The 19,846-nt window shown below is 41.3% G+C and overlaps 1 protein-coding gene and 1 pseudogene across 1 annotated transcript; one reads left to right on the forward strand and one right to left on the reverse strand.

Annotated features, from left to right (window-relative positions):
- LOC136140962 (zinc finger protein 850-like) overlaps window positions 1-19,846 on the forward strand; it is a 397,037-nt pseudogene that overhangs the window by 303,596 nt on the left and 73,595 nt on the right.
- ZNF613 (zinc finger protein 613) lies at window positions 1,973-13,558 on the reverse strand. Its single transcript, XM_065898974.1, has 4 exons — window positions 13,381-13,558; window positions 10,684-10,810; window positions 10,312-10,404; window positions 1,973-3,702 (listed from the first exon to the last, which is right to left on the reverse strand). Exons 1-4 carry the CDS (start codon window positions 13,399-13,401, stop codon window positions 1,973-1,975), a joined length of 1,971 nt encoding a protein of 656 aa, XP_065755046.1. The 5' UTR covers window positions 13,402-13,558.

Consider the following 19,846-nt stretch of genomic DNA (forward strand, 5'->3'; position numbering starts at 1 on the left):
GGAAATTCAATTATGGGACAGCCACTCCATTGCAAATTTCCACTTTTTTTTTTCTTCCTTATAAGCAGGACTGTTTTTAAGCTGTATACATCATTATTGGATCAAGGGAAAGAACCCTAGGAATAGAAATAGAGGACAAGGGCCCCAGCCCCAGGAGAGAATGAATGATGAGGCTAAATCACGTCTCAATTCGTTGAGCTACAGAGGAGCTTAGATCTTTGAAATGGCGGCAACTCTAAAAGGTGATAAGCCTGTGGACAAATGTAAGGCTTGTTCTCCAAAACAGTCAAAGGGATCTCACCATCACCTGTCTCATGTACCAACCTCCATTTTAATTAATTTTATTTTTTGGCCGTGCCGCATGGCTTGTGGGACTTATTTCCCCGACCAGGGGTCAAACCTGGGCCACCACAGTTGAAACTGCCAATTCCTAAACACTGGGACCGCCAGGGAACTCCCCAGTCCTCCATTTTTAGTGATGTTATTTTCTTCCATTAATTGGGCTTATTCTATGGATCCTAGTCCTTCTTTGATCTGCCCTTTTTATAGTCTGACAGGAGCCTCTATTCAAGAAACAAATGTTTCTTGGAATAATACTGAGCCTGAGAATTGCTTGCCAGTAGCTCCTTTCCTTCAGTGACAAAAATAAATTTGATTGGTTAGTCCATGAGGTCATTCATTCGCCTTCATTCATTTTTCAAATCTACATATAATTCATTTCCTATTTTGCTATGTGCTGGGGAATATACAATTATCTATATACTGTCAAGGAATTTATAATCTAGGTGGATGTGAAAGATTTTAAAAAGTATCCATACCTTTTTCTATGTAAAATTAAGTAAATCCTTTCCCTTTCCCCCTCTGATATGTCCCTTAAACAGGAAATTATCAGGATACTTTGTTCCTTATACTATATGTCCTTTTCAACAAATGTAGGTGTACACATCCTTTGATTATCTTTGCCAGAGGGTAAAATTGCTATAGACATGAAACCTAGCTTTAAAAAAATTTCCAGCTCAAAGGCGGCAAGGACTTTCTGTTAAGTTCATCACTGACATCATCTATAGGTCCTAGGACAGGACCAGGTCAAGGAAACAGTTGTTAAAGTTTTTCTGAGTGGTGTGTGTACAGGATGGGAACTATCTTCTAGGGCAAGAGCTTGGCTAATAGGTTATTCATGAATTTTGAGCTTTGTTCCTCCAGGTGAGATTTATAAAGTTAAGCATATCCAAACATGCTATGTTACATTATCAGATTAAATGTATTCAGTTTCCTTCTGAAGGACTTTTGGTAGACTGAAATAACAAACTGAATAAATTTAGAACTGAAGAAATCCAAGAGTTAACAACATAATGATCCTGGGTGGGAAAAGAAGACCCATGTCCCCCAAACGAGGGGGGTGAACTGCATTATAACTTTAATCAATTATGTGCAACACAGACACCCTCCTTTGATTTAAAGCATTACTGACGTATCAATTAGGCATTTGATTCAAGGTATACTGTCCTAAAATGTACACTATGTATATAATCTTATATATGATTATGTTAGGATTGTGACAGAAATCTCTAAAAGATTCACTTTCACAGGGCTTATTTGCTTCATGAATTTTCTGATATTTTGCCAAAGACATTCCATAGTTGGTGTGTTCAGAGTTTTATTTCTATATGATTTCCTCTGCCAACCAATGAGGCAGAATGTACCACTGACAACCCTGCCACAGTTACTGCCTTCAGAGGTCCAACAATTTCCCTCCTGTGTAAACTCTCTGATACCAACTGAAGTCTTATTTCTGGGGAAGGATTTTCCCATGGTCATTACATTTCTACCAACTATGTCCTCACTGACAGTATGTGACCTATGAAGCCCTGATAGGGTCTATCTTTCCACAAAAGGCTTTCCCAGTCTCTGTGTTTATACTGTTTGTCTCAGTATACACTCGCCAGCCACAGGATGATCTAGAAGGTTTTATTCAAGGGTTTTCCACCTTCACTGTATCACAGTTTACTTCTGTGTGTTTTCTGTGATGTAAAATATGACATAATTGATCACTGAAGGTGCTACCACACTCACCGCATTCATTAGGTTTTTCTTCCGTGCAAATGCTATTATCTGCTGACACTGCACCTGTGGCACCTGGCTGTCCCACAAGGGCTACTACATTCCTATCTGCTAGGAACCCATCACTGTGGAATGGAGTCTCAGCTGCCACAGAAGGTGTGTGCACGCTCACCACATTAACAGGGTTTTTCCCCTGTATGATATCACTCGAACGTGATGAGCTGGGACTCTCTGAGAAAGGATTTTCCAACTTGACTGAATCTCCACGTTTCTCTCTTGCATGCAGCATCCCTTTGTGGTACACGAGGCATGACAAGTGGGAGAAGGCTTTCCCACAGTCAGTGCATCCATAGGGTCTCTCTCCTGTATGAGTTCTCCGATGTCTATTGAGGCACGACTTATCCCTGAAGGCTTTCCCACAGTCACTGCATGCGTAGGGTTTCTCTCCTGTGTGAATTCTCTGATGGTTAATGAGGCCAGACTTGTGTGAACACGATTTTCCACATTCGGTACATACAAAGGGAGTCTTTCCAGTGTGAAATCTCTGATGTGAGATGAGGCATGTTTTCTGGCTGAAGCCTTTCCCACATTCAGTGCATACATAGGGTTTCTCTCCAGTGTGAGTTCGTTGATGTATGAGGAGATTGCCCTTCTGGATGAAGCCTTTTCCACATTCATTGCATATATAGGGTTTCTCTCCAGTGTGAGTTCGCTGATGTACAATGAGATTGCCCTTCTGAATGAAGCCTTTTCCACAATCACTGCATATATATGATTTCTCTCCTGTATGAGTTTTCTGGTGTGCATTAAGCTGTGATTTCCAGCGGAAGGCTTTGTCACATTCAGTGCATTCATATGGTTTTTCTCCTGTATGAGTTCTCTGATGTTCGATGAGCCGGGACTTCCTGGAGAATGCTTTGTCGCATAGACTGCACCCATGAGGTTTCTCTCCTGTATGAACTCTCTGATGATTAATGAGCCGAGACTTCTTGATGAAGCCTTTTCCACATTCCTCGCATACGTAGGGTTTTTCTCCTGTATGAGTTTTCTGATGAATAAGCAGCCGTGATTTCTTGGGGAAGGCTTTGTCACATTCAGTGCATGTATACCGTTTCTCTCCTATATGGGTTTTCTGGTGTTCAGTGAGCCTGGACTTTCTGGAGAAGGCTTTCCCACATATACTGCATCCATGAGGTTTTTCTCCTGTGTGCACTCTCTGATGATCAATGAGGCGGGACCTCTTGATGAAAGCTTTCCCACATTCAGTGCATAAGTGGGGTTTATTTATCTTCTGAGTTCCTAGATGCTTAATGAACTGTGAATTCGTGTTCATAGAACTTCCACATTCGGTAAATTTCATTTCACTATGAAATTGCTCATGCTTTGCATGGAGGAAGGATTCCTCATCTCCAAGAGGGTTCTTTACTCCATAGCTTCTGTTCTGGTTGACTAAACTTAAATTTGATTTCAGTGTTTTCCCATGAAAGTTCAACATATCATGATTTTGCCTTAAAGGAAAGTTACTTTTGCTCTGATGAACAATGTTCCCAAGTGCATTATGTTCATGACATTGTTCCATTCTTTTTGGACATCTTTGATTTTGCAAGTCCTCCTGCAGAAGACAGTCATCTTTCCTCATTTCTAGGAAAGAAGAGAAGAATGAATCTTCCCATAGCTTGGTACAGAGTGAAACTACTTAACAAACGCCTTTGTGTAGGCTGGCCCTTTATGGACAACACTATGACTTCAGTTTAAAGAAACTCCAGAGCTTCCCTGGTGGTGCAGTGGTTAAGAATCTGCCTGCCAATGCAGGGGACACAGGTTCGAGCACTGGTCCGGGAAGATCCCACATGCCGCGGAGCAACTAAGCCCGTGTGCCACAACTACTGATCCTGCACGCTAGAGCCCGTGAGCCACAACTACTGAGCCTGTGCTCTAGAGCCTGTGAGCCGCAACTACTGAACCCATGTGCCACAACTACTGAGCCTGCGCTCTAGAGCCCATGCTCCGCAACAAGAGAAGCCACTGCAAGGAGAAGCCCGCACACCCCAACGAAGAGTATCCCCTGCTCATCACAACTAGAGAAAGCCCGTGTGAAGCAACAAAGACCCAGTGCAGCCAGAAATAAATAAATAAAATTAATTAATTAAAAAAAATAGAAAAGCATTAAAAAAATATATCTAAAGAAACTCCAAGTAGAAAAGGGAACCCTCCTACACCATTGGTGGGAATGTAAATTGGTGCAGCCACCTGGAAAACAGTATGGAGGCTCCTTAAAATAGAGGGGCCATATGATCCAGCAATCCCACTCCCAGGCATATATCCAGACAAAACTATAATTCAAAAAGATATATGCACCCTGTGTTCATAGCAGCACTGTTCAGAATAGCCAAGACATGGAAACAACCTAAATGTCCGTTGACAGATGAATGAATAAACAAGATGTGGTACATGTATACAATGGAATATTACTCAGCCATAAAAAAGAATGAAATAATGCTATTTGCAGCAACATGGATGGACCCAGAGATTATCATACTAAGTGAAGTAAGTCAGAAAGAGAAAGACAAATACCATATGATATAACTTATATGTGGAATCTAAAATATGACACAAATGAACTTATCTATGAAACAGAAACAGACTCACAGACATAGAGAACAGACTTGTGGTTGCCAAAAGGGAGGTGGGTGGTGGAGGGATGGATTGGGAGTTTGGGATTAGCTGATGCAAACTATTATATATAGGATGGATAAACAACAAGGTCCTATTGTATAGCACAGGGAAGTATATTCAATATGCTGTTATAAACCATAATGGAAAACAATATGAAAAAGAACGTGTGTGTGTGTATATATATATATATCTGAATCACTTTGCTGTACAGCAGAAATTAACACAACAGTGTAAATCAACTACACTTCCACTAAAAAAAAAAAAAAGAAACTCCAATATATGTTTGTTATCACTTGGACAAGGGTAAAATACAATAATGTAAACAAAGAAAATAAAAGGTAAAAACAGGGCATAAACGAGGTTAGAGCATTCAAAATGAGCAAATAGAGATTTGGCTGCTTTGTAATTGTAACCTTATAAATTATGCTGATAGTAAAATAAAATCAAGTTATTATGAGCACTAGACCACAGAAGACAGAGGGATATTTTTTTCCAAATGCTGTGGGACACATTCATACATGCATAAATCCTTAAATGCAAGGAATCAAGTATTATTCCTAATTATGTGACCTAGGCCACTGGATAGGTGAGTAGTGGTTTTTAATGAGATGGGGACTATTATTGAGGTTCACAATGTGGGGAAATCAAGTGTGCATTTCAAAGCATATCAACCTCCAGGTGGGTTTTGGATATCCAAAACAGACATGAAGAATTCAATTGGCTATGAAGATCCTGAGAAAAGTCTTAACCATGTGGGAAAGGAGATAACAATGTGGGAATCATTTGTATATAAATATTATATATATAAGGATAGAGGACAGGATGGAAAATGTGTAGACTGAAAGTATCAATAGATGAAGGCATGTGACCAAGTTTACAATTATTATTACATTAAGACTTTGGGTTTTAAAAAGCCCATGGAGGAGCACCAAACATTGACTATACCAATACTAATAAAGGAAATAAGTGATCCTATACTCAGGAAGCTACAAGACTTTTAGGAGCTCTATGCCAGAAACCAGGCCAAAGACCAAGTACATATATATCTTATATTACAATGTCATACTAGGGAACTGGCATCTTTTTCATTCACCCTTTGTACTTGTATATATGGAACATTTAAATTGTTCCCATTTCATTGTAGTGATCCCTAAACCCACATCCTGCCATTAATAGCATTTTCTTTCAAAAGTCTGCATACCCATCTTGGTTTCTACCATTTAAGGGGTCCTAAAGGATCACACTTCTGATCCTGGATCAAGACTCTTGACAGTTTTGCCTGCCATTTGGCTTAGAACTACTGGATGTACTTAACTATAGCTCACACTGCTGCCACCCAGTTCAAAAGAAAGACTATGTATCCAAGGATAATACAGATCAAATTCACAATGCCACCACTATACCTCAATTACAGGTGACGGTTGAACAAGGTGGGGGATAGGGGTACAGACCCTCCATGTGGTCAAAAATCCAGGTATAACTTTATAGTCGGCCCCCTGTATCCAAGATTGTGCATCTGAGGATTCAACCAACCTTGGATTGTGTAATACTACAGTATGTAGTCACTGAAAAAAATCCGCATATAAGTGGACCCATGCAGTTCAAACTCATGCTGTTCAAGGGTCAACTATACTAACAAAGTCCAGAACAGCCTGGAAATAAAAGTTACATTACCAACTTTTACTCCATTTATCCATGTCCACACTCTACTCATTCCTCTACAAATAGCGTCTAAAACTGGCCTTCAAGTGGCTTCAGGCCAATCTTTTGACCAAGTTCCTCAAGGCCTTGCACATTTCCAAATTCACACCTTCATTACTTGCCCTTCCTTATCTTTACTCAAATCCCAGATATGCCTCCTATATATCACGCTATCATTCTATGTCACTGTAAGCTGCTTCCCCTACATTTCTAAAGTAGTCCCCACCTTTACTGTTCATTTAGACAATTTAGTTCACATAACCCTGAACTATAGCAAAGATGCTGCATTCAAAAGAGGAACTTCCACATATTACCTGCAGATTTATCCTCTGTTTGTTACTAAAATCTTACTCCTAGAATGTACTGATTTATTTCTCACTAATCTCCTCTAGCACACATTAAGTCTGTGGTTCACCAAGTAGGTTCAAGAGGGCCTGCTTACAACATTATGTATAGACTAGTCCAGGCCGTCCACCCCAAATCTACCAAAAATACACACTCTGAAAATAAGAGGTCCTAGTACATGTATTAGGAAACCATGCATTTCACAAATCCTCATCTTCCGGACTGCTAGTGGTCCAAGGCTCTTCTTTTTTTTTTTTAATTCTACCTTGCATGTATGTAATCTCTACTCAAAAGAATCTTTCTTCCTTCTTTTTCAAATCAAGGTATAATTGACATACGACATTATATTAGTTTCAGGTGTACAACATAATGATTTGATGTTTGTATACATATAGCAATTTTTTTCAATTCTACTGTTTTTATTTTTCATTTTTTTATTATTTTTGTATTGAAGTATAGTTGATTTCCAACATTGTGCTAGTTTCAGGTGTACAGCAAAGGGATTCAATTTTATATATATATATATATATATATATATATATATATATATATATATATATATATATATAAATCCTTAGTATAGGATTTCTATAAATATATTTATTTATATATTTCTATAAATTTACTTCTATAAATATATTTATATAAATTTATTTCTATAAATATATTTATTTACATATTTATATAATTTCTATAAATATATTTATATAAGTTCATTTCTGTAAATATATTTAGTTACATATTTAGTTATATTTATATAAATTTACTTATATAAATATATTTATCTATATGAATCCTCCTTATTTTTATATATATACATATTCTTTTTCAGATTATTTTCCCTTATAGGTTATTACAAAACATTGAGTATAGTGCCCACAATTTTTTTTTTTAATCCAAGTCTCTTCTTAATCTGTACTCATCCCATAGGAGATCTCAATCTGTCCACATTTCTAACTCTAGTCCTAAACTCTCCCTGAATTCCTTGGGTAGATCCAAATGCAACAGAGCATTTGCATCCAAGGTGATGTGAACAAACACGTCTAAATTACAATGGCCAAAACAAAACTCCTGATTTCTCAACCCACATCTCCTTCTCCATACACCTTCTTCATCTCAGAAATGGCGACTCCACTCTTCCCCAGACTCATGCCAAGAACCTTAGCGTCATCCTTCAGTTGTATTTTTCTTTCAACCCATTATCTACTTCAATAGGAAATGTCTTCTCTCCTTTATAAATATATTTCCAAGCTCACTAACCCTCACCCCCTCTACCCAGGTTGAAGACAAGCATTCTATCTTATACTACAGTAGTGGGCTACACTGACTGGATTTCAGGCTTCAACTTCCCTTCTACAAAGTAGTCAAAGTGATCATTCTATTTTATTTTTTAAATGTTTTATTTTATATTGGGGGTATAGTTGATTTACAATGTTGTGTTAGTTTCAGGTCTACAGCAAAGTGATTCAGTTATATATATATATATATTCTCTTTCAGATTCTTTTCCCATATCGAAGTGATCATTTTTTTTTGGCCGCACCACGCAGCACGTGGGATCTTAGTTCCCCGACCAAGGATCGAACCTGCACCCCCTGCAGTAGAAGTATGGAGTCTTAACCACTGGGCCACCAGGGAAGTCCCACAAAGTGATCATTTAAAATATAAATTATATTATGCCCTACTGTTTTCTCATCTGATTGTTTTTAAAAAATGAAGTCCTTGGGAGTTCCCTGGTGGCCTGCTGGTTAGGATTCGGGGCTCTCACTGCTGTGGCCCGGGTTCAATCCCTGGTTGGGAAACTGAGATCTTGCAAGCTGCATGGTGCAGCCAAAAAAATTAATTAATTAAAAAGAAATCACGGACTTTCTGGCAGTCCAGGGCTTTAAGACTTCGCCTTCCAATGCAGGGCGTGTGGGTTCAATCCCTGGTCGGTGAGCTAACATCACAGATGCCTCGCGGCCAAAAAACCAAAACATAAAACAGGAGCGATATTGTAACAAATTCAATAACGACTTTAAAAATGATCCACATCAAAACAATCTTAAAAAAACAAACAAAAAAATCAAGTCCTTGAAGTGGCCCTGAAAGGTCCTACGTGACCTGTCTACTCCAAACTCCACCTACTACCTTACTGCCGTCATCTCCGTACTTTCTCCGTCCACTGTCCGTCTCACTCACTCCACTGTACTCATACAGGCTTCCTCCAGATTCCTAAAGCACGCTCCTGCCTCAGGCTACTGACCTTGCTATTTTGTCTTCATGGAATGCGATTCACCCAAGGGACCTACCCACATCGCTGATATAGCTGCTTTAAGGCATCTTACCAGAGACATTCCCTTTCCTAAAGGATGTAAGATGAGGGGGCCTAAGCTAAATTCCTAGCTGCCAAGAGCACAACGTAGCCCCCTCACACATGGCTGCATTTGCTGGAAGGGCTGGAAATGAAGTTAATGATCAGTCATGCCCAGGGCGATAAGGCCTCCTTTAAAAATTACGGGGTTCAGAGAGCCTACAGATGGCTGAACAGAAGGAGGTGTTGGGAGAGCATCACACCCAGAGAGGCCATGGAAGCTCCACGCTCCTTCCCCGTACCCTGTGCATCTCTTCCACCTGGCTGTTCCTGACTTAAACCCTTTCATAACAAACGGGTGATCTAGTAAGTAAACTGTTTCTCTGAGTTCTGTGTGCCACTCTAGCAAATGAATTGAACCTGAGGAGGAGGGAGTCTTGGGAAGCTCCGGTCTACAGCCAGTTGGTCAGAAGCACAGGTAACAATATGGACTTGTGTTTGGCATCTGAAGTGGAGGTCAGGGAAGTCTTGTGTGATGGAGCCCTTAACCTGTGGGATCTCATGCTTTCTCCAGGCAGACAGTGTCAGAATTTAGTTAAACTGTAGGACACTTAGCTGGTGTCACAGAGAATTGCTGGTGTCAGAAGTGCCGTGAGTGTGGCAGTGGTGTGAGAACAAAGAAGAAACACAAGAGGAGGACTGAGGTTTCTCGAGCACAGCCAGGATATATGAAGAAAGAAACAGAAGGTACTAGAGACTGAACGTTTACGTTCCCCCCACAATTTATACGTTGAAATCCTAACCTCCAAAGATGGCGTGAACGTTAGGAATGGAAATCAATTATTATCCAAAGGGGCAAGAAGGTGCAATTGTCAGAAGACAGCACTGAAATCAAAACATCTCTCTTTAGAGAGAGGTGTGCAAGATTGAATTTCATAGCAAGACAAGTAGAAGGAACAGGTAGTGATACAGTGCTGGGGGAAGAAGGATGGGAAGATTTGAGAATTCTAAGATTTGAGAATTCTAAGAAGAAACTTGGAAAAAAAAAAAATCAAGACCCAGGTGAAATAAATAGGGATCAAATCCAAGAAGAGATATGTTCCTTGACACCACTAAAAGAAAAAGAGCTCTTCGGTGGAGGCTATGCTTCCATGTCCTCAGACATACACAGCTGTGACATCTCTGAATGATTAGAGTATGACTCCCTTGGCCGCTCAATGCTGGTTCTCTTACTCACCTGGACAGATTTGACTGTGGATTTCATCTTCTACTGGCCACGGTTCTCCTCGTTTCAATCTGGAGAGAGCATCCGGCTTGCTGGCTTGATACCCTGTTCGTGGGAAACGAAAGAGAGACAGACTCTTGAATTGGGCTGTGGTCTGCCAACATGGAAGAATGTTACATTTTACGAACTACGCAATTTGCGGCTCAGCAAAGGAAAGGCTCATCTCTCAGGAGAGGGCACGTTATACTCTAGTCTGGGACCAGAGAAGGAACTGAGACTCATCTACCACTTCAGGGCACCATGGACACTGCAAAACTTTCAGAAGCTGAAGAAAGAGAGGCCACTGACTGGGGACTCTGAGGGACCAAGGGGAGCTGTTCTCACCAACGGACAGCAGGTTGCTATAGTTCTCCAGCATCACGTCCCGGTACAGGTCCTTCTGAGCAGGGGCCAGGAGCTGCCACTCCTCCCACGTGAAGTCCACGGCCACATCCTCCAGCGTCAGCGATCCCTGTAACAACACGGTCCTGTTTAATATGAGTGTTTCTCTCGTTACTGAAATGGAAGGCAAGTGAAGGAAGTTGTTCTGCTCTTTTTCACCATTTAGGCTACATCTATATACGGAGGTGCTTTGATTTTTATTTATTTTTTAATTTTTTAAAAAATTTGGCTGTGCTGCGAGGCTTGGGGGATCTTAGTTCCCTGATCAGGGGTTGAACCCAGGTGACTGGCAGTGAAAGTGCCAAGTCCTAACCACTGGACCACCAGGGAATGCCCCTGATTTTTTAAAACTACATTGTCATAGAAGCAAAATCTATCCATGTTCTAACTTATGTATTGCAAAATATTCTGTAATTATACAGTCAACCATCATTCAGCAAATCAGAAGTTTCTGTGATAAGTAGTCATTAATCCTCTTGCTAAACTAGAAACATATACAATATATATTTAAAACATTTGCTGTATATATATATATATATATTTCTTTTTTGTAGCGAGTACATATTTGCCAGGTATTAAGTATATTCTAATGACATCAGGACAAACAAAACATATTCCTACATTCACCAGGAATCTTCATAACCATTATCAGAATCAACCATGAAGAAACTCCAGACGCTATAATTAAAAGATACAACAGGGGGCTTCCCTGGTGGCCCAGTGGTTGAGAGTCCGCCTGCCGATGCAGGGGACACGGGTTCGTGCCCGGGTCCGGGAAGATCCCACATGCCGTGGAGTGGCTGGGCCCGTGAGCCATGGCCGCTGAGCCTGCACGTCCGGAGCCTGTGCTCCGCAACGGGAGAGGCGACAACAGTGAGAGGCCCCGCATACCGCAGAAAAAAAAAAATAATAAGAAGATACAACATATTAAGTATGTTTTATATGTTAGGAAGAATAAAAACACCTTTCTAAAACATATTAAAAGAATGAGAGACTAGTAAAGAACATTATTCAAAGTAAGAAAATAAATAGCATCCTTCAAAAAACACACAAGTACATATATACATAGGTACATTATTTATATTTACATTTCTAGTCAGGTTCACAACATATCAGATACATTGAAGAGATAATAAACAGGAAGGTAGATATGAAGAAATTACTCAAAATGCGGCACAAGGACAAAATTATGGAAAATATAAAAGAGAGAATAATAAATATAGAGGATAAAGTGAGGTCTCACATTCCCCAGCTCAGTTTATGAAAAAGTAAATACAGTAATGGAAAGGCACTACCCAAAGACCCAAGAGCTGAGTTAGATCCACCCGCAAACATCCATACAGACACAGATGTACACACAGCTCAGTGACTGGAAGTACACACTCCTGCACATTTGTTAAGTGACACCAGGGGATTAGGAAAGAAGCGTAGGAAGAGGACTCTTACTTTTTCACTAGATGTACTTTGTCATCACTGGAGTTTTACAAATGTATTCACGCATATTTGTATTATGAAAATTTTAAAGGTAATGAAAGATGAAGCAGTAGGACTTGGCTTTGAACACAGGGAGGGGAGGTGGACTACCTTCAATAGCTGGAAGTTCTTTTTTTTTTTAATTTAAGTATCATTGATTTACAGTGTCTCAGATGTACAGCAAAGTGATTCAGTTATACATATACATATTGAATATGTCTATTCTTTTGCAGATTCTTTTCCATTATAGGTTATTATAAGATACTGAATATAGTTCCCTGTGCTACAGAGTGGGTCCTTATTGTTCATGTATTTTATATATAGTAGTGTGTATCTGTTAATCCCAAATTCCTAATTTATCTCCCCTTGCCCCTTTCCTCTTTGGTAACCATAAGTTTGTTTTCTATGTGTAATAGCAGGAAGTTCTAAAGCAAACCCTGAGATCGCAACAACTTTACCAGACACAGATACTTTCAACTCCCTCCTGCCAAATCTGTACTCAAACACCTGTTCGATCACCTGTTCATACAGGACCTTGGAAAGTCATGCAACCCTTTCATTTTCTTATGTCATCTAGGTTTTACTCCCAAGCTAACCCTGACCACTACAAGGTTGGGTCCATGGGTCACCTTGCTATGGTCCCATGAAGCACTGTGCCCGCTGAGTTTTCTTGGTCTATTTCCAAAGGGATCTCTGGAGAACCAGCTTTTCATTTATGAGAAGGTTGTGGTTAAGGACACTGTCTGCCATATCACCTCTAGGATGAACCATTTGAAAAGTCCCAAGACCTGAGTGCCATGAAATATACAGTGACATCCTCTGAGGAACTGGTCGGCTTTCTCCTCAGAGTCAATGTCTATCCCGTCATCATCAGGAGTCTCTGGCTGTGGTGACCGTCAGAGCTATTAGACATGAGTCGACAGCGCATGTAACCCACTGGATACTCCAATCACAGAAGATATTCCAACATTAGTCATTTAGTGTAGGTCCCACAAACAATATATTTCTGATGCTACTTTGCCTTGATGTTGAATTTAAATCTAAATTTATTTCTGCACAAATTCTAGTTTTCCAATTTGTTATTTCTGTTGAATTCAATTGCATTTTAAAGTCCCCCCAGAACTCAATCACAGAATGAAGGAAAGAATAAGACAAACCAGAAATCACCTGGTCCTTGATCATTTTCATCTGTTATTGGGAAACAGCCAAAGCTAGGATGTCTCCTGAGCCTCTTCTTGAACTGCCCTAAATTTCTGGTTAGAAATCTTAGTCTCCAGGCAGTGATGTCCCCACAAATGGTGATATCCAGGTCGTGAAACCTTCTCACATCACATGATGTATCTTGCTCCAGGAACCACGACCTGTGAGCTGAAAAATAAATTCACTTTGAGTGTAAATTTCCTCTGGGCCCAGATGTTGTCACTGCCACTGTCACCCACCTGATTTCAAAGCCATCTGTTCCTTTATTTGGGGTCCCAGAGGCTATTACACCCTGGAGCAATAAAATAGAAGGTTGTGAATGTGTGGGTACTGTTTCTTCCTTCTGTGAAGTGGAAGTGGGGTGACTGTGAAAGGGGAGATGGGAAAGGAGAACCAGCACAGCACGATGCCCCCGCGGCAGGGGGATTATCACAGACCAGTTTTTGGAAAGAGAACATATAAAAGGTGAGGACCTGGACAGCTATTCCTTGGAAACCATGTGTGCTCATGGACCTGTTTAAAGTCATTGAACCATCTTCACTAATCGTCATTATGTGAAAGAAACAAACAAAGGAAAACCAAGAGAAAAAATTAAAGCACATACAACAAAGATTACTATTTGTGGACATATACACATTTAGTAAAAGTATAAAAACATGCATTATATAAAACAAGTTCAAGGAATGTGATTACAATAAAAAAACCACTGAATTGTATGCTTTAAGTGGATGAATTGTACGGTGTATGAATTTAAAAAGCTGTTACTAGAAAAAAGCTATGTGTAGAACTCTAATTATATGCTTACTAAAATATTTACAGGAAATGTATAAATATCTGCAACTTACAATAAAACATACCCTCAAAAATGTAAAAAGGGGCTTCCCTGGTGGCGCAGTGGTTGAGAGTCCGCCTGCCGATGCAGGGGACGCGGGTTCGTGCCCCGGTCCGGGAAGATCCCACATGCCGCAAAGCAGCTGGGCCCGTGAGCTATGGCTGCTGAGCCTGCGCGTCCGGAGCCTGTGCTCCGCAACGGGAGAGGCCACAACAGTGAGAGGCCCGCGTACCACCAAAAAAAAAAAAAAAAAAAAAAAAATGTAAAAAGGTGGATTGATGATGATTAGAGGAGTGATATACGGATACATACACGATAAAGGAAACTCAATAAAATCATGATGATAAAATCCACGTGGCAAGCAGGCAGGAACTCAAATGTATAGTTCTTTAAACCTTGCTATATGTTTGAAATTTTTCATAGTAAAATCATGGGAGGGGGGAAAGCTTGTAATAATGAGATCAGTAGGGTGAGCAGAAACAAATCTTTTCAATGTAATTACTCTTCTGTGTAATAGTAAATTAAAAGTGAATAAAAAGATCGAAAGTAGAAAGACACCATTCACAATGGCAAAAAAATTAAAAATCATGGTGGAGATGAGGGACAGGGAACCACACCCTTATGTAAATGCAGAATCATAACCTGTTCTCAGAAGTGATAAATGAATATTTAAGCATTTAAATTCTATCTAAATGAATGCACATATTGAGTGATTCCAGTCATTAATGGAACAGGTTTGTCTCTTGGTATCTGTAGAAATTCTTAAAAACAACTCTTACAGAAAAAAAATTTATGATATATTTATTAGTAATGTTTATGATAGGAAATTAAATGATGAGGCAAATTATACTAAAATTTCGGCATTTATTGGAATTGTGAAAATCAAGCATAGAAAAATGAAGACTAAAAGGAACTATATGGAAAATTTAACAAACGTTATCGTTGGAGAACAGAATTGGGGTAATAGAGATGTTATTTTACTTGTGCTAGAACAACTCTGAAAGGAAATATTTACAAGTGTGTGTATACACACACGCAGTAAACTTGCAGGAAGGGCAAAATCCTCATCTTTAGTAGAAACCTTACCACTTTACGTGTGCTTAATCCTCGATCTCCAACAACGCTTTCATTTCTACGGGGTCGAGAGAAGATGTGGAAAGCCAAAGGCGATTGGCAAACGAGGCCTTGGACTTGAGGAACTGAAGGAGAAAGTCACGTTTGAAAACACCCACCCACCGACCAGCTTCAGCTCTCACAAACTTCTCAACGACTGACACACCTGGACCACCCACGGCAACCACTGGTCACATACACTCGGAATAATCCCTAAACCTGGACTAGATGCCCAGGTTCGCTGACCATGAGACCCCCACTCCTGTCATTGAGCCCGCTACTAAATCCCGACTCCAAACCAGACACCGCTTTCATTGACAAAAGTCATTCCCTACCGCAGTCCTCAATCACAGAGCACTGCAGACAGACACAAAACTCTGATTACGGACTTTCAATCCTAGATTTCGACTGGCCTGTAATCACTAACACCAGAATCCTTCAGGACTGACTCCGTCACCCCAATCATAAATACCCCAGTCACCGACTTCCACTTGCTTCCTCTCCCTCTACGGACCCCACGGCTCCACCCCACCCGGACGCCCACAGACACCTCGTTTCCCTCATCCTATTCCACGCAGAGATCCACACACGGTCCCGATTTTCTCCTGATCCCACCGCTATCTCCTAGAATCCGCACTTCCGTGAATTCTTTTACTGTTGCACCTTCGCCCGGACTCCGCGCCGGACTACGGCTGCCGACAAGGGCCACGCAGCGTTTGTACGGAGCAGGCACGGAGATAATGTCTGCGCCCATCTCGCCACGGATCCCGGGGCCGCCACCTTTCAGGACTCGCCGTACAGAAAGCGAAGTGGCAGTTTTTGTCCAAGTAGCCACGGAAGGCACGGAACGGATAAAAGCCATCCAAAGTACCCCCACTTAAACCCTGCGCCGCAAACTGCACGGATTTTCAGAAACTCGAGCTCACACAAGGGAAACGGGGTAGGATACGTCCGCCTCAGCGGGCTGGGGGGAAAAGTAATCCACTTTGCACGAAGATTGGGAAACGACACAGTGGGCACAGCCATCTTAGAAGTTAGGTGTCCGTACAAAAACCAACAAACAGCCAAAGGAAAAGGAGAAAACATATAAGACGAAAGGCAAATACCCCGAGGACGCTTCTGGCTCAGTGTGGACGGTGATAGGATGACTTTGAGGACAGAAAAGAGTCTGGAGAAGCACTCGCGGTAACGGGGACAGCATAACGCCGTCAAAGAAAGTAAAAAAAAAAAAAACAGCAACTGGCAGAAACCTAGCATACATCATTTGGGGGTGGAACATGGTTACCGCCCAGTGAAGGGGAGGAGAGTAGTCATGAGCCAATGGGAAGAGGGAATCCAGGGGTGGGGTGAGTTTTTCACACGTGACACCCCGCTTCTCTTCTGCCAGCGGTGGAGCCAATAACAAGTGCGGAGCTTTCTGAGAACCAAAAGGCCAGAAATTCTGTAAGGAGTAAATAAGACAACTCCAGGGAGAAAAAAAAGTTGTACAAGAAAGGAAAAGTAATCATAGTATACTAGTGGCTGAACTATATGTAGTATTTACATAGTCATCATAATGTAAACACTAAATCTGATCCAACCATAATTAAGATATAACTCTATTGGAAGAATGGGAAAAAGGAAATGCTTGTGTGAAAAGGGTTGTTTCTGTTCGTAGGGAGAGGTGTTTGAAGCATCCTTCAGGACACCACGGACAGTACCCCCAAATGAAAACTCCATTATCATCACGTGAAAATTAATAAACAGAAACCTCATTTAAAATGGAGTTGGTAGGATGAACTCCACCAAACTTTTGTTGTGAGAAGTACCCTAGGGTAGAAGAAACAGTTTTCCTTTAGTTGGTATTCCTTTTGTGCAGCTACTTTGGAAAACAGTCTTAGAGTTCCCCAAACAGTAAACATATTTACCATATGATCCAGCAATTTCACTCCAGGTTTATATCCAAGAGAAATAAAAGCATATGTCCACACAAAAACTTGTACACAAATGTTTACAGCAGCATTATTTATAATAGCCAAAAGTGGAAACAACTCAAATATCCATCAACCGATGAAGGGAAAAATAAAATGTGCTGCATCCATACAACAGAATATTATTCAGATATAAAAAGGAATGAAGTACAGAAACATGCTACAACATGGATGAGCCTTGAAAGCATTATGCTAAGTGAAAGAAGCCAGTTACAAAGACTAAATATTATATGACTGAACTTATGTCCAGAATAGGTAAATCTATAGAGACAGAAAGTAAATCAGTGGTTGCTTAGACATGGGGAGAATGGAAGTTGAATTGATAGTCATAAATATCCACAGTATGATTAAGAAGAAGATAACCGGGCTTCCCTGGTGGTGCAGTGGTTGAGAGTCCGCCTGCCGATGCAGGGAACACGGGTTCGTGCCCCGGTCTGGGAAGATCCCACATGCCACGGAGCGACTGGGCCCGTGAGCCATGGCCACTGAGCCTGCACGTCCGGAGCCTGTGCTCCGCAACGGGAGAAGCCACAACAGTGAGAGGCCCGTGTACCACAAAAAAAAAAAAAAAAAAAGAAGAAGATAACCAACCTAAAACAGAAAAAAATAATACCAGTAAATAAACAATTAATAAAATAAAATAATATTTTTAGTCGCTCTTAGGTTGGGCAAAATTAAAAGGTTGATGAGGTGGTTAGAAAATAGGCACTCTGATAGAATTAGCCCTTTTCCCCATATATAAAATGAGGGTAATATTTATGTCCACCATCAATGGCTTTCAGAATATTAAGCAAGATAATGCCATTATTATGCATGAACATGTCCCCTATTCAAAAAAAATGTGTATACACTTAACAAAAACTAGCTATTACTTTTCAGTTGGAGTTCTTGGAAGAAGCTGGATAGCAGCCAGTAAAGTGTATTCACTAACAAAACACGTTTGGACAACAATCCGGAAAAATCTATCCAATTAAAAATTTTCCTTCTCTTTGACTCAACAATTCCAATTCTAATAATTTCTTCATGAGAAAAATTATATGAAAACATTTGAATTGACAGAAAGCCTGCACAGAAATTTCTACCAACAATTTCTGGTCTTCCACCAGAAATTTCACCACCTTCCACCTCAGTCAGAAACATAACCCCTCCCTCACTATTAGCTCCACCCTCTCTACAGCCCTCTCACCTTTCACCCTGGAGGTGTCACCAAACTTCCACCACCAATTTTGGCTGAAGAAGATCTTTTCCTTCAACTAAATTTGTTTACTCTGTGCCCACAGTGAGGCATGCTACCTTCCTCTACCACCTTGGCTTCTCCAGACCCTAAACCTTTCTTCAGAAGCATTCCTGCAAGTCGCTCCACCTGCTCCCAACTCCCTAAAGGAAGACTCCTTTTCCCTTACGGATTTGAGCACCTTTTTCAGCATGGCTGCGCCCGCTCTGATGTTATGTAGCTTCGTAAGGTACCAGTTGCAAAGCGGAGGCAGACATCTTTGGGCTTGGGACACCTTACCGGGAAGAGACCTGAATCCGGTGGAGATGGGCTAGAGCATGCGTATTACCCTTTGCGACGCTAGCGATTGACATAACGCAGGCAAGTTTTGTGGGGCAGGAAAAGTGGTTGTACGGCTGGTTTTCCAAGATGGCGGGTCCCACATAAATCAGCTAACAGGGCGCCGCCATACTCTGTCATAGTGTCTTTGTCTAAAAGAGGCGATAGTTAAACGGCCTCTTGGCCGGTGGAAGGACGCCCCGGGGTGATGGTTGGCAGCCTGCAGATTCGGGTGCTACAGAGGATAAACTTGACCTGCGAGGTGGAACAGCCGGGTTTGTGAATCTGAAGAAAGTAATGGACTGTCCCTATTTGTACCCACCCAGCTGGCGCGCGAAGGATCTCTTAAGGGGTCTCAGTTTCGCGTTCTGGGAGCAGAATCAGGTTGGGCTTTGCGGAGGCAGGGGAGGGATACGGGAAGTCTGTGGGAGGAGCAAGACCTTGTAGGGCAGGGGATGCATTCCATTATTGAGGGAGTAGGATGGTAGGAAATGGGGCAGCCCTGGGGATGCTCAGGGTATTGGAGTAGCATGCAGAAAGATTGGGATGGCTTGGGGTTAGCATTTATAGGAGAGGTCAGTGACTGGGCGGTCTTGGAGGCAAATCAGTGTTTGGCATGATTTAGGGTGTGGGCTAGTGATTGGGATGCACTTAGGGGACAAGTCTGTGATTGGGGCATCTTTCGGGGAAAGGTTGATTGGGGGTGAATGGTCAGTGATCGGGTATCCCTTGAAGGAAGTCAGGGATTGGGGTGTCTTTGAGGGTGTGTCAGAGCCTGAAAAGGTCTTCTGGGGGAAGATCAGTTATTAGGACAGCCTTAGAGGGATGTCAGCGATTGGAGCATCCCAGGAGGGTCAGTGACTGGGGAATCCTTGGTACATAAGTCAGTGATTGGGACGTCTTTGGGAAGGTTCACTAATGGGAGTGTCCATGAAGGGAGGTCAGTGATTGAGACATACTTGGTTG

The sequence above is a fragment of the Phocoena phocoena genome, chromosome 20 (genome assembly GCF_963924675.1).
Source record: "Phocoena phocoena chromosome 20, mPhoPho1.1, whole genome shotgun sequence".
Lineage (NCBI taxonomy): Eukaryota > Metazoa > Chordata > Mammalia > Artiodactyla > Phocoenidae > Phocoena > Phocoena phocoena.